The 16,293-nt window shown below is 48.0% G+C and overlaps 1 protein-coding gene across 3 annotated transcripts in view; it reads left to right on the top strand.

Moving 5' to 3' along the window:
• clu (clusterin) overlaps positions 1-16,293 on the top strand; it is an 84,644-nt gene that overhangs the window by 47,692 nt on the left and 20,659 nt on the right. For all 3 annotated transcript variants that reach the window (XM_072499489.1, XM_072499490.1, XM_072499491.1), the window contains exons 4-5: positions 5,563-5,727; positions 15,675-16,062. In XM_072499489.1, coding sequence (XP_072355590.1) covers positions 5,563-5,727; positions 15,675-16,062 — 553 coding nt within the window. The remainder of the gene's footprint in view (positions 1-5,562; positions 5,728-15,674; positions 16,063-16,293) is intronic.

Consider the following 16,293-nt stretch of genomic DNA (forward strand, 5'->3'; position numbering starts at 1 on the left):
GGGACTTTTATATTTGCTGCTATCTTGAACAAAATAGTCGCATTGTTCTGTATACGACCTCCATCACTGTGTACTCTCATCAAACGTCCCACGGCAACAAAAACTGTCGCTATTTTTCTTTCTAGAAGGACCTGCGTGTACACAATGTGCCATGAACTTTTATCACTACCTTGCTCCCTTTCTTCCCAAAATAAGACACAACTGAGCTCAGCCTGTTTTCCTTTGAGTTTTGCAACACCCCAGCGCTAAACTTGTTGTTGCAGGGTACTTGCTACTCACGGCAACTGAGTTTGTTTTGGGTGGAGCATGTGGCAGGTTTCTCTCCAAGGTGTTTCCTTCGGATTTATAGATGATTTTTCGCTTCCTCCAGTGGCTGCGACCATTGTTTGGCTCCCCGGTCACCAGCTTTCATGTAGCGACAATTTCAGTTATTTATCATTTCTTCGGGTGCCTAGAAGCGCCAGTTTTTACGTGGTGGATTCAAGATTGAGTCTGCAGGCCTTTGCGGGTCATCCAAAACCTAGAGCTTTATTTTGAAGATGTTAACACTGCAGGGCTGTGATGTTAGGCTGTCCGGTTACCCGCACGAATGGCTGACGATGTAATCTCCAATGACATCACGCAGTCGTTCTTTTAAAGTGCCTCTGTTCAGCTACAAGGCTGCTTGTGAGGAAACAAAAACTCTATGAAGACACAAAATCTATCCAAGAGCAGGGGAATGGGCCTACTTGCATAGCTCTTTCAAAAAACCAGGACAGACAATTGAAGCAATGGCTCCAATAAAGAACAAAGAACAAAGAAATGTACAGCACAGGAACAGGCCCTTCGGCCCTCCAAGCCCGTGCCGACCATACTGCCCGACTAAACTACAATCTTCTACACTTCCTGGGTCCGTATCCTTCTATTCCCATCCTATTCATATATTTGTCAAGATGCCCCTTAAATGTCCCTATCGTCCCTGCTTCCACTACCTCCTCCGGTAGTGAGTTCCAGGCACCCACTACCCTCTGCGTAAAAAACTTGCCTCGTACATCTACTCTAAACTTTGCCCCTCTCACCTTAAACCTATGCCCCCTAGTAATTGACCCCTCTACCCTGGGGAAAAGCCTCTGACTATCCACTCTGTCTATGCCCCTCATAATTTTGTATACCTCTATCAGGTCGCCCCTCAACCTCCTTCGTTCCAGTGAGAACAAACCGAGTTTATTCAATCGCTCCTCATAGCTTATGCCCTCCATACCAGGCAACATTCTGGTAAATCTCTTCTGCACCCTCTCTAAAGCCTCCACATCCTTCTGGTAGTGTGGCGACCAGAATTGAACACTATACTCCAAGTGTGACCTAACTAAGGTTCTATACAGCTGCAACATGATTTGCCAATTCTTATACTCAATGCCCCGGCCAATGAAGGCAAGCATGCCGTATGCCTTCTTGACTACCTTCTCCACCTGTGTAGCCCCTTTCAGTGATCTGTGGACCTGTACTCCTAGATCTCTTTGACTTTCAATACTCTTGAGGGTTCTACCATTGACTGTATATTCCCTACCTGCATTAGCCCTTCCAAAATGCATTACCTCACATTTGTCCAGGTTAAACTCCATCTGCCATCTCTCCGCCCAAGTCTCCAGACAATCTAAATCCTGCTGTATCCTCAGACAGTCCTCATCGCTATCCGCAATTCCACCAACCTTTGTGTCGTCTGCAAACTTACTAATCAGACCAGTTACATTTTCTTCCAAATCATTTATATATACTACAAAGAGCAAAGGTCCCAGCACTGATCCCTGTGGAACACCACTGGTCACAGCCCTCCAATTAGAAAAGCATCCCTCCATTGCTACCCTCTGCCTTCTATGGCCTAGCCAGTTCTGTATCCACCTTGCCAGTTCACCCCTGATCCCGTGTGACTTCACCTTTTGTACTAGTCTACCATGAGGGACCTTGTCAAAGGCCTTACTGAAGTCCATATAGACAACATCTACTGCCCTACCTGCATCAATCATCTTAGTGACCTCCTCGAAAAACTCTATCAAGTTAGTGAGACACGACCTCCCCTTCACAAAACCGTGCTGCCTCTCACTAATACGTCCATTTGCTTCCAAATGGGAGTAGATCCTGTCTCGAAGAATTCTCTCCAGTAATTTCCCTACCACTGAAGTAAGGCTCACCGGCCTGTAGTTCCCGGGATTATCCCTGCCACCCTTCTTAAACAGAGGAACAACATTGGCTATTCTCCAGTCCTCCGGGACATCCCCTGAAGACAGCGAGGATCCAAAGATTTCTGTCAAGGCCTCAGCAATTTCCTCTCCAGCCTCCTTCAGTATTCTGGGGTAGATCCCATCCGGCCCTGGGGACTTATCTACCTTAATATTTTTTAAGACACCCAACACCTCGTCTTTTTGGATCACAATGTGACCCAGGCTATCTACACCCCCTTCTCCAGACTCAACATCTACCAATTCCTTCTCTTTGGTGAATACTGATGCAAAGTATTCATTTAGTACCTCGCCCATTTCCTCTGGCTCCACACATAGATTCCCTTGCCTATCCTTCAGTGGGCCAACCCTTTCCCTGGCTACCCTCTTGCTTTTTATGTACGTGTAAAAAGCCTTGGGATTTTCCTTAACCCTATTTGCCAATGACTTTTCATGACCCCTTCTAGCCCTCCTGACTCCTTGCTTAAGTTCCTTCCTACTTTCCTTATATGCCACACAGGCTTCGTCTGTTCCCAGCCTTTTAGCCCTGACAAATGCCTCCTTTTTCTTTTTGACGAGGCCTACAATATCACTCGTCATCCAAGGTTCCCGAAAATTGCCGTATTTATCTTTCTTCCTCACAGGAACATGCCTGTCCTGTATTCCTTTCAACTGACACTTGAAAGCCTCCCACATGTCAGATGTTGATTTGCCCTCAAACATCCGCCCCCAATCTATGTTCTTCAGTTCCCGCCTAATATTGTTATAATTAGCCTTCCCCCAATTTAGCACATTCATCCTCGGACCACTCTTATCCTTGTCCACCAGTACTTTAAAACTTACTGAATTGTGGTCACTGTTACCGAAATGCTCCCCTACTGAAACATCTACCACCTGGCCGGGCTCATTCCCCAATACCAGGTCCAGTACCGCCCCTTCCCTAGTTGGACTGTTTACATATTGTTTTAAGAAGCCCTCCTGGATGCTCCTTACAAACTCTGCCCCGTCTAAGCCCCTGGCACTAAGTGAGTCCCAGTCAATATTGGGGAAGTTGAAGTCTCCCATCACCACAACCCTGTTGTTTTTACTCTTTTCCAAAATCTGTCTACCTATCTGCTCCTCTATCTCCCGCTGGCTGTTGGGAGGCCTGTAGTATACCCCCAACATTGTGACTGCACCCTTCTTATTCCTGATCTCTACCCATATAGCCTCACTGCCCTCTGAGGTGTCCTCTCGCTGTATAGCTGTGATACTCTCCCGAACAAGTAGCGCAACTCCGCCTCCCCTTTTACATCCCCCTCTATCCCGCCTGAAACATCTAAATCCTGGAACGTTTAGCTGCCAATCCTGCCCTTCCCTCAACCAGGTCTCTGTAATGGCAACAACATCATAGTTCCAAGTAGTAATCCAAGCTCTAAGTTCATCTGCCTTACCCGTAATGCTCCTTGCATTAAAACATATGCACTTCAGGCCACCAGACCCGCTGTGTTCAGCAACTTCTCCCCGTCTGCTCTGCCTCAGAGCCACACTGTCCCTATTCCCTAGTTCTCCCTCAATGCTCTCACCTTCTGACCTATTGCTCCCGTGCCCACCCCCCTGCCATACTAGTTTAAACCCTCCCGTGTGACACTAGCAAACCTCGCGGCCAGGATATTTATGCCTCTCCGGTTTAGATGCAACCCGTCCATCTTATACAGGTCACACCTGCCCCGGAAGAGCTCCCAGTGGTCCAGATAACAGAAACCCTCCCTCCTACACCAGCTGTTTAGCCACGTGTTTGTCTGCTCTATCTTCCTATTTCTAGCCTCACTGGCACGTGGCACAGGGAGTAATCCCGAGATTACAACCCTCGAGGTCCTGTCTTTTAACTTTCTGCCTAGCTCCCTGAACTCCTGCTGCAGGACCTCATGCCCCTTCCTGCCTATGTCGTTAGCCCCTGACTATAGAGTCCCCTATTACTATTACTCTTCTGCGCTTTGACCCTCCCTTCTGAACATCAGAGCCAGCCGTGGTGCCACTGCTCTGGCTGCTGCTGTTTTCCCCTGATAGGCTATCCCCCCCGACAGTATCCAAAGGGGTATATCTGTTCGAGAGGGGGACAACCACAGGGGATTCCTGCACTGACTGCCTGCCCTTTCTGGTGGTCACCCATTTCTCTGCCTGCACCTTGGGTGTGACCACATTTACATAACTGCGATCTATGACGCTTTCCGCCACCTGCATGCTCCTAAGTGCATCCAATTGCTGCTCCAACCGAACCATGCGGTCTGTGAGGAGCTGCAGTTGGGTGCACTTTCTGCAGATGAAGCCATCCGGGACGCTGGAAGCCTCCCGGACCTGCCACATCTCACAGTCAGAGCACAGCACCCCTCTAACTGACATTGCGTCAATTAATTAAAATTTGTCTTTTTTTTTTTTAAATACTTTTTTTTTTAAATTGCAAAGTTACTGTCAACTATCTGTTTCCTAGCACTAGATTTCTAATAGAAATGCGATAGCTAACTATAATATTCTCCGATCTCTGGCTTAGATATCCTCTAAATTATAATTAAGTTATTATGTTTAATTAGTTCCCAAATACTCAAAAAAATTTAGGTTAGAATCCCAACCAGCCACTCAGTTCACAGCTTTTCTGTGATGTCACTTCAGTTTCCCCCCGACACACACAATTTGAAAAAAAAGGTATAAAAGTAAAAATCACTTGCTTACCTTCTGAGATGTTCTCAGGTTCTCTCGCTGACAGAGACTGCTCCTCCACCTCCAATCCTTGACCTGCACAATGCTAATAATATAATAATATAATATGGCACTTACCTTACACCAATGGGTCTTATTATTAGGTTATGTGATGTCTGATTTCTAGTTAGAATGGTGCCAAGTCTGACGATTCCCCCTCTTTTATATTTTTAATTGAAATTACTTCTCAACCTCCTTGGGAAAATGGAAACACAGTAAAGCAGCCTATAAATGAGCACAATCTTATTTTGAAAAGGCAGAAATATGAAACAAGTGGCAACTTAAAAAGTGGCACATTGATAGCAAACGGACTCTCACCTTAGACTGGGGCTAATGAATGTTGTGTGTTGAAAGGAAGAGATTTAATATCCAGCTAACCTTTATCCTTACACTGATGTCAAATGTACAAAATCACCTGCTACTAACATCCCTCACATGGACAAAAAAAATTAATTAAATTCATACAAAAATGGATGCTGCAAATCTGAAATAAAGACCGAAAATACTGAAAGTACTCGGCAGGTCAGGCAGCACCTCTAGAAAATAATTAGATAATTGTACTTGAACTTAATCTTACAATGAACTGTGCAATATCAAAACTGTTAAATGATTGTTTTCAAATGTTAACCAGGAGGCTCTGGTAGCTGCTAAAGACGCTCAGAGAAAGCTGGCTGACGCTGAGCAATGCCAGTCAAAGGAGACCCTCTGGGAAGAGTGCAAGCCATGCTTGAAGCAAACGTGCACACAATTCTACTCCAGGGTTTGCAGAAGAGGCTTTGGGATGGTTGAAAAAGATGTAAGTACTGTAATATTGTAAGAAGTCTGTAAGATAATTGTTATTTATTAAATTTTTACTGATGGCACTTTCGTTGAACAGCTCGGGACATTTTGCTCCGTTAAAGGTACTTTAATATGCAAGTTGTTCTATCGACTTGCAAGTTATTGCTGTTTGGAAGAAACCAAAACATAACTGGAGATGTGAGTCCCTGAATTGATTTGATTGATTTTTCCCACTTCAGGCTGCTGTATCCATAAAATCTACCTGGATGCTTAGGGTAACAAACGCACACCAAGAACAATGGATCCATGTCAGGAAAGGATTGACAAGCTGGGTCTCTTTTGAAAGAAAGAAGGCTGAGGGGTGATCTTTATAATTATGAAAATAGAGTGGATTTGAAGAGAGTGTTTCCTAATGTGGGGAAGGGCATAACCAAAGGCCGTCCATAGAATCATAGAATTTACAATGCAGAAGGAAGCCATTCAGCCCATCGAGTCTGCACCGGCCCTCGGAAGGAGCACCCTACCTAAGCCCACACCTCCACCCTATCCCCACACCTCCAGCCTATCCCCGTAACCCCACCTAACCCAACCCTTTTGGACACTAAGGCCAATTTAACATGGCCAATCCACCTAACCTGCACATCTTTGGACTGTGAGAGGAAACCGGAGCATCCGGAGGAAACCCACGCAGACATGGGGAGAACGAACAGACTCCGCACAGATTGTCCATGTAAGGCTGAGGTACCCTCAATAATGATGCTTAGAGATTAAACTGTAAAGAAGGCTTTATTAGACTAATAACTATATTACAGCTAGAGACGAGAGCTGACTGTTACACAGACCATGAGGCAGCCCTTTATGTATGGCTCCCAGATGGGCGGAGCCAGAGGCGGAGTCCCCAGGGTTCCAAGCTCGGCCTTAAAGGGGACATCACCTTACATGATGATAAGGCAGTAACCGTTCATCACATTCACCCCCTGTTTAAAAAAGTCCGGCGGGGGTGAAGTGCCATCATAGGTCCATCCGTCTCGGTGGCCGGATCGTCCTCCTCGACCTCCTCAATTCGGGCGGTGGTGCGGCGGGCACGGACGTCCCAGTTGAGGGCACACCCGGGAGCACAGCGGTCGGAGCTTCGGTCCGGGTCGGGGCAGAGGAACTAGGCAGGGCCGGGGATAGCGGAGACGGCGCCGGCGGGGTGTGTAAAGGGGGGGCACGGTCGGAGCTCACCAATGGGTGGTAGGGCCGGAAGGGGGTGTGATGTAGGGGGCGACGGGTCCTGCAGGGGCGCGGCGCGGGAAGGGGCGTCTGTGGTGGAGGATCCAGCGGGTGCCAGATCCCGGAGGGAAACCGTATCTTGCCTGCCGTCGGAGTACTCCACGTGGGCGTAACTGGGGTTGGCGTGGAGCAGTCGGACCTTTTCAACTAGGGGGTCCGTTTTATGGCTCCTCGCGTGCCTCCGGAGAAGAACAGGTCCCGGAGCCATCAGCCAAGGTGGAAGCGAGACCCCGGAGGTAGACTTCCTGGGGAAGAGAAACAATCAGTCGTGAGGGGTCTCATTCGTGGCCGTGCAGAGGAGTGACCTAATGGAGTGTAGGGCATCGGGTAGGACCTCCTGCCAGCGGGTGGTTGGGAGATTTCTCGACCGCAGGGCCAGAAGGACAGCCTTCCACACGGTCGCGTTCTCCCTCTCCACCTGCCCGTTTCCCCATGGGTTATAACTGGTCGTTCTGCTCGAGGCGATGCCTTTGCTGAGCAGATACTGACGCAGTTCATCGCTCATGAATGATGTACCCCGGTCGTTGTGGATATAAGCAGGGAAACTGAACAGGGTGAAGATGCTGTGCAGTGCCTTAATCACCGTGGCTGAGGTCATGTCGGTGCAGGGAATGGCGAATGGGAAACGGGAGAACTCATCGATCACGGTGAGGAAATAGGCACAACGGTTGGTGGATGGGAGGGGCCCCTTGAAGTCCACGCTCAGTCGTTCAAAGGGGCCCGAGGCCTTCATGAGCCGAACCTTGTCTTGCCAATAGAAGTGCGGTTTGCACTCCGCACAGACTTGGCAGGTCCTGACCATGGCCTTGACCTCCTTGGTTGAGTAAGGTAGGTTGCGGGACTTGATGAAATGGACGAGCCGGGTAACCCCCGGGTGGCAGAGGTCATTGTGGATGGCTTGCAGGCGGTCCTCCTGCGCGTTGGCGCATGTGCCGCGGGACAGGGCATCTGGGGGCTCGTTGAGCTCCCCTGGACGATACTTGATATCGTACGAGTAGGTGGAGAGTTCGATCCTCCACCTCAAAATTTTATCGTTTTTTATTTTGCCCCGTTGCGTGTTATCGAACATATACGCGACCGACCGTTGGTCGGTGACGAGGGTAAACCTCCTACTGGCGAGGTAGTGTCTCCAGCACCGCACAGCCTCCACAATGGCTTGTGCCTCCTTTTCGACTGCAGAGTGTCGAACCTCGGAGGCGGTGAGGGTTCGGGAGAAGAACGCTACTGGTCTGCCTCCTTCGTTGAGGGTAGCAGCCAGGGCGATGTCTGATGCATCGCTCTCTACCTGGAAAGGGATGGTTTCGTCCACCGCGTGCATGGCGGCCTTGATGATGTCAGCCTTGATGCGGTCGAAGGCCAATTGAGCCTCAGCCGAGAGGGGAAAAGTGGGGTCTTTAGGAGTGGGCGGCTTTGTCCGCATACTTGGGGACCCACTGGGCGTAATAGGAGAAAAGCCCCAAGCGCCGTTTGAGGGCCTTGAGGCTGCGGGGGAGAGGGAGTTCCTTAAGGGGGCGCATGTGGTCGGGGTCGGGACCGAGGACCCCGTCTTCCACGACATAGCCGAGGATGGCCAGCCGGGTGGTGTGGAAAACGCATTTGCCCTCGTTATAGGTCAGGTTAAGGGCTCGGGCGGTCTGGAGGAACTTTTTGAGGTTAGCGTCATGGTCCTGCTGATCATGGCCGCAGATGGCGACATTGTCCAAGTACGGGTATGTAGCCCGCAAACCGTACTGGTCCACCATTTGGTCCATCGCCCTTTGAAAGACGGAGACCCCATTTGTGACACCAAAGGGGACCCTGAGGAAGTGGAAGAGCCGGCCGGCTGCTTCGAAGGCAGTATAGGGGCGGTCTTTTGGTCGGATGGGGAGCTGGTGGTAGGCAGATTTGAGGTGGACCGTGGAAAAGACTTGGTATTGGGCGATCCGATTTACCATTTCCGCAATGCGAGGAAGGGGGTACGCATCAAGCTGCGTGAATCGGTTTATGGTCTGGCTCTAATCCACGACAATCCGTTTCTTCTCCCCGGACCGGACTACCACCACTTGCGCTCTCCAAGGGCTGTTGCTAGCCTCGGTGACCCCCTCTCCCAGTAAACGCTGGACCTCTGACTTGATAAAAGTCATATCTTGGGCACTGTAGCGCCGGCTCCTGGTGGCGACGGGCTTACAGTCAGGAGTGAGGTTAGCGAATAGCGAGGGGGGTGCGACTTTCAGTGTCGCAAGGCAGCACACCGTGAGGGGGGGCAAGGGTCCGCCGAACTTCAGTGTCGGGCTTCGGTGGCTGCACTGGAAATCCAGTCCGAGCCGCAGGGGGCACAGAGGTGAGAGAGGATATAAAATTTGAAACGGATGTATTTGGCACCCTGGATCGAGAGATCTGCAATACAGTACCCCGTGATTTGTACTGAGTGGGACCCAGATGCGAGGGCTATGGTTTGGGATGCGGGGTGGGTGCGTAGGGAGCAGCGCCTTACCGTTTCAGGGTGGATAAAGCTCTACATGCTCCCGGAGTCGAAGAGGCATGCAGTGTCGTGCCCGTTGACCTGGACCTGCATCATGGAGTTCTGCAGGTGTTTTGGCCGAGTTTGATCGAGGGTGATCGCACCCAGTCGCGGGTAATCGGAGTCGTCAGCCGAGTCAGACTCGTAAAATGGCCGCTGCCGTCGGTCACACGTGTCGGGTCGAGAAGATGGCCGCCGACCAGATGGCCGCTCCCATGATTCGCACGAGGCTGATGACGCGTCAGAAGAGGACGTGTCGGGTCGGTGCGCAGCAGCATTGCGAGGCCTGTGGACCTGAGAGCCTGATTTTCGGGCCGGCTGTTCTTTGTTTTTCTGGCCCCTGGGTCTGGCCAGGCAGACCCTCGCAAAGTGCCCTTTCTTCCCGCAGTCGCTGCAGACTGCAGAGCGGGCTGGGCAGCGTGGGCGTGGGTGCTGGCCCTGCCCGCAGAAGTAGCATGGTGTGCCCCCATGGTGAGCGGGTCGCCGCGTGGCGCAGGCCTGTAATACGGTTGAGTCTGAGGAAGTCCGGGGGGGGGCTGGCATAGTCCGCGGGGTACGTACCCAAGTTATGTCGGGCCACCTCCAGCGAGGAGGCGAGCGTTAGCGTCTCCTGGAGGTCTTTTGCCCCGTTTTCGAGCAGCTGCTGCCGGATGTAGTTCGGACACGAAAGCATCCCTGATGTGCAGGTTCATATGGACTTCCCCTGTCACATCCTGATGGACACAATCCCTGGCAAGCGTGGGGGTTTTTCAACAAACTCGTCGAGCGATTTCCCCCGAGCGCTGTCGGCAGGTAGAGAGCAGATGCCGGGCGTGCACCTCATTGACGGGTTTGACAAACCGCTTGCGGAGCAACTCAATCGCTTCCTCATAAGTCGTCGCCTTTTCGAGCGTGGCGGAGATTCTGTGACTCACCTGGGCGTGGAGTAGACGCAGCTTGCGTGGCCCTAGGATGGGAATCTCTGCGGAGTCCAGGTAGGCCTCGAAGCACCGCAGCCAGTATTAAAGAATTTCCTTTGCCTCCGGCGTTCGTGCTTCCAGATTGAGCTTCTCTGGTTTTAGGCCTGCGTCCATCCTGAATCTAGTTTAGTCTAATAAATTGAGGTACCCTCAATAATGATGCTTAGAGATTAAACTGTAAAGAAGGCTTTATTGGACTAATAACTATACTACAGCTAGAGACGAGAGCTGACTGTTACACAGACCATGAGGCAGGCCTTTATGTATGTCTCCCAGATGGGCGGAGCCAGAGGCGGAGTCCCCAGGGTTCCAAGCCTGGTCTTAAAGGGGACATCACCTTACATGATGATAAGGCAGTAACCGTTCATCACAAAGGCAATCACCAAAAATTCCAATATGGAATTTGGAAGAACCCTTTTAATCAAAAGAGGTGGTAAGAATGTGGAACTCGCTACCACAGGCAGTAGTTGAAGCAAATAGTTTAGATGCACTCATGGGGAAGCTCAACGAGCATATCAGGGAGCTGGGAATGGCGGGTTACAGTGGTAGATTTAGATGAGGAGAGATGGGAAGATGCTCAAGTGGAGCATAAATAAACTGATTGGGTAGAATGGCTTTTTTTAGTCCCTATGTTTTACTTTAAAAATTGAATAAAACTGATTAAAAATGAAAATTGCTAAGCACAGTGCGATCAGGGCTTGGCCGTGCACAGTGATGAATGATTTAGCCTGCCCCTGACAGAATCAGACAGAAGCAGCGCCAGGTAGTAAATTGAGACACTAGAATTTTCTGGGCCATTGCACTCTCGGCATGGGCAAGACAAAACATTGATAGAAACAGTGGGAAATTGGAGGCCTTGTTGGTTTACAGCAATGTTGCTGGTCCACTGAGAACAGGACTTTTGTTTACTGTTGGTGGAAATCACAGCCAAAAGCCATAGAAACAGTGCAGAAGGAGACCATTCGGCCCAAGAGGTCTGCACCAATACTCCGAAAGAGAACTCTACCTAGGCCCACTCCCCCACAACTCCACGCATTGATCATGACCAATCTATGCACTTAACCTGCACATCGTTTGGACACAAGGGGCAATTTAGCATAACCAATCAACCTAACCTGTACATGTTTCGACTGCATGATTACACCTGAACATTCTGTTGAAACTGTAAAAATAAAGGCCTACCCTAAACTTCCCAAGTAAACAGTAAGGGCTGGATTTTCCCTGAGTCAGGATTGTTCGAGAGCCTTTTAAAAATGGCAGCCAGTGCGCAATTCTGGGCTTCCTGACCCCATTTCCGATTTTAAGGGTGCAGTTGGTTTGAGTCAAAAGCCCACCAGCTGCATGCCCAACCTGGCCGGCTGCATTATGGGGATAGGCATGCCCTAGATCTCTGCAATTTCCATGGAGTTGGGCCAGATTTTCATTGAGTCATGGTTCACGGCAGCACAGGTGTCAGGAGCCATAGTCTGTATGTTCGCTAACAATACCCAACTCTACTTCACTACCACCCTACCACCTTTCTTGACTCCTCCATCATTGCTAAATTATCAGACTGCTTATCCGACATCCAATACTGGATGAGCAGAAATATTCTCCAATTAAATATTGGGAAAACCATCTGTCATTGTTTAGGTCCCCGTTCCAAGCTCCGTTCCCTAGCTACTGACTCTATCGCTTTCCCTGGCAACAGTTTGAGATTAAATCGATCTGTTTGCAACCTTGGCGTCACATTTGATCCAAAGACGAGTTTCTGACGTCTTTCAAAGAACAAAGAAATGTACAGCACAGGAACAGGCCCTTCGGCCCTCCAAGCCCGTGCCGACCATGCTGCTCGACTAAACTACAATCTTCTACACTTCCTGGGTCCGTATCCCTCTATTCCCATCCTATTCATGTATTTGTCAAGATGCCCCTTAAATGTCACTATCGTCCCTGCTTCCACCACCTCCTCCGGTAGCAAGTTCCAGGCACCCACTACACTCTGCGTAAAAAACTTAACTACAACACTATCATTATTTTCACCTCCCTAACATCACTCCTACCACAACTCACCTGCTATTGAAACCCTCATCCATGTCTTTGTTAGCTTGAGACTGAACTATTCCAAGATAATCCTATCTGGTCTCCCACATTCCACCCTTCGAAAACCTGAGGTCATCCAAAACTCTGCTGTCCTTATCTTAACTCACAGCAAGTCCCGTCCCCCATCAGCTTACATTGGCTCCTGGCCAAGAAGCATCTTTATTTTTAAATTCTTATCCTTGTTTTCAAATCCCTCCATAGCCTCACCCCTCCCTATCTCTGTAATCCCCTCCAACCCCACAATCCTCCAAGATATCTGTGCCCTCTTGCATTATAATTCAGTTATAATTGCTTCATCATTGGTGACCTTATCTTCAGTTGCACAGGCCCTCAAGGTCTGGAAAATCCCAAAGCTTCATCTCTTCACTTTCCTACCTTATGCTCTCTCTTCAGATGCTCCTTAAAACCAATATCTTCTTATGTATCTCGGTGTCATGTTATGCTTTTGTGAACTGGACACGGAATCGAGATCACCCCTGTGGGGCCCTATTTTCACAACTCAAATGACCAATGATCCAGGGAAGGACAAAGAAAACACTTCAAAGACACTCTGAATCTCTCCTTGAAACATGCCAGCATTGGCATTAAGGACTGGAAGAACTTGCTACCAATAGTTTAAAATGGTGACCACTTGTGCACCGCATGTTGAGACAAATGTCTTAATGATGTGGCAGAGAAGGAAAGGGAAGGAAGCAATTGCTGCACTCCAGACTCACTACCTCATGAAAGATCCTGCCCCATGTGGCCAAAATTCTCAAGAACGAGAATCTGCCTATTCAGCAACATGAAGATCCATGGCAGAAACTCATGACCCTGAATAGACGTAATCATCAAAACAAGGGACTGCCACACCAAGCACGCCTGTGAAACACATGAGATTCCTCACTGTGTCAATGGTGCTATATAAATATGATTTTTTGTTGTTATAATTGATAAGCTACTTGGTTGTAATTAGTCACAATAAAGTAAAAGATAAAGAAAACTACTTAAACTCCCAAAGCTTTGCTCACTAACATATGGCAGACGATGGGCTGGCCTGGCCAATTTGGAAGAACATAGAATTCCTACAGTGCAGAAGGAGGCCATTCGGCCCATTGACTCCGCACCAACCCTCTGAAAGAGAACCTTCCCCTTTGCCCTGCCCTATTCCTGTAACACCGTAACCCCACCTAACCTCCACATCCCTGGACACTAAGGGCTACAAATTACCAAGGAGCAACATGACAAGACTGCCTTACAGAACCATTGATTTATTAGTCAACATCACAGCTCAGGGCATGTCCTGATCTATCAGCAGTAAAGACTCTCCAGAGACTGCAGAATAGATGATGCATATTCATGTGAAAATATTCTTGGATATCCTTAATATTAATGCATGGCTTCAAGTCAGACATGGATAAAGATATTTCTGATGATGCAGCCTTAGGACAACGCTGCTGTTGAGTCATAGACATGTCCTCATTCCAAACTTCTTAACTGCTTCATTTCTGGGCATCGCTCCATTATAAGGTCAAGAGTAGGGCTGCTCTGTTCCCCAATGATTCCAAATGGTCAACAGAGCAACTCCTGTGATGTTGAAGTAGTTCAAGCTGGTCTGCAGTGGGATCCGGATAATATCCAGGATCTAAGTGGTAAATAGCATTCATGTCCCCAAACAATGCCAGATAATGATCATCTCTAACACGAGAAATCTCAAACACCTCTTCCAATTTGCAACAAAATCACCAATATGGAATCCTCCACCATCAATATTTTGGGGATCACCATTGACTGGAAGTTTAATCTTAGCAGAGCAGAAGCGAGGCAATTTACAACCGGTGACTCCCTTCCTGCCCCTCAAAGCCTCTTCACCAACTACATGCAATTCGCAAGCCAGAAAATTGAAGAAATCTGGACAGGGTCAGCTATGGCTGCATTAAGGGAACAACGTTTTCCAGAGCAGAGCATTTTGCCACCCCGCCACGGACTCGATACGCACTCCCTCCAGCACTGGCATATTGCGTTTGTAGAATTTCCAGTTTGGAGCAACTGCAGCAACACATCAAGGTTACTTCACTGACTCCTTTTTACTATATATAAAGAGAAAAAGGATTAGCAAAGAGAGGTATTTTAATTTGCTGAAAGCTGCTTCATTGGTTTTATTTCCATGGTGATATTAGGAGCTGAATTGTCACTGCTTATGACATTGTTGTGTAATGCAGGACTTGTACATGTGAGGAATGGTGTTCACTGGTTTCCCACTATTACCTGATATTGATTGGAAATTGAGGGTAATATCCTGTTGTTTTCAATCATTGGCCAGGATCTTCTGGTCCTGCCATTGTCAATGGGATTTCCTATTGAATCCACCCCATGCCGCTGGGAAACCCATGGTAGGTGTGCACCGTCGGTGGGACTAGAAGGTTCCGCTGGCATGAACAACCAAAGGATCTCGCCCTTCATTTTTGGGATATGGCTTTGTCTCTGCTCCTCTTATTTCCCCACAGTATATGCACCTGCCTTGCAAGTTGTGACTCCTGTATTTCACTAAAATGGCTAGCCTTCCTTCACATTTGAGCCTCAGCGTAAGGTTTCAACAAACAATTTACTTGAAGAGAACATGACATAGCTGACCCTGCCGTCATTTAATATTCACATACACAAACACACACACATCCTAACCAGGGAAGACAGTAATCAGTAGCAGGAACCGTGGCCAATTTTATATCTTAATACCAAATGTAGTTTCTGGTCTATATGATTCAGTACCAAATAATTCTTTCTGTTGAACTATCAGGACCTTGTTAGTCTATCTCTATTTAAGATTGATGCAGTTTTAACATCAACAACTGTATGATAACAATGTGAGTAAATTATACAAAGGTTGTATTATCTTCAGTAAATAAGAATTTTCTGAAATTCAGAATAATTTGTTTTTGGTAGGAACAGGTGTGCATAATTGTTCTGATTGTAAGTCATCTGTGGGTCTGCTGAAAACATCTAACAGTGCTAAAATAATGATATATAATTCTCATGTTTTCATTAGCAAGCCAGCTTATTTGAACTAAGAGGCAAGTTGAGAATCAACAATGAAATCCTACTGTAAACCTACCATACATTTGTTCACCGTTAAACTTTGGAATCTAATCTACCTACTTTTTTCAACAGGTGGAAAGATTCTTCAATGAAACACCACTGCATTCTGTATGGCTGAATGGGAATAAATTCAATTCACTGGTTGAAAAGAATGCAGAGCAGGGTGCACGATTTGAACATGTTGAAAGACAGTATGAAGACATCGATGAAATGTTCAGAGAAAGCATGAAGGCCTTTGATGGAACAGATAAATTGGTTGAGCGTCCCGTCAGCAAGTCAGGACTGCTCCCGAAGCAGTTTTCTTTGTTTCCAGATTCATCCCTTTCCCCGTTTAAACCTTCCATGTTTAACAGCCACGGGATTCTTTCCACTTTCTTCGAGATGACTCAGCGGATGTTTGAGAAATTCCACAGAATTATGCATGATGCTGAATTAGACAGGGGAAGTTTACACGATATAGGTAAGAAATATCTGGGTGTAGGATTGGCCTTAATAAACAGTCCGTTTAAGACGATACCTTACAACTCTTTACAGCAACTACTTAGACTACTGTCAAGTTAATGAGTTAGAAAGTGGGACTGTGCCAAATCTGTGCAGTCTTAAAAGTGCCCCTAACCTGTTGAATATCGGGCTGAATTTCCCAGATTTGTCTGGGCTTTTTAAATATCGGGAAATGGTCCAGTTGCAGCAT

This window comes from Scyliorhinus torazame, chromosome 4 (genome assembly GCF_047496885.1).
Source record: "Scyliorhinus torazame isolate Kashiwa2021f chromosome 4, sScyTor2.1, whole genome shotgun sequence".
Classification (NCBI taxonomy): Eukaryota; Metazoa; Chordata; class Chondrichthyes; order Carcharhiniformes; family Scyliorhinidae; genus Scyliorhinus; species Scyliorhinus torazame.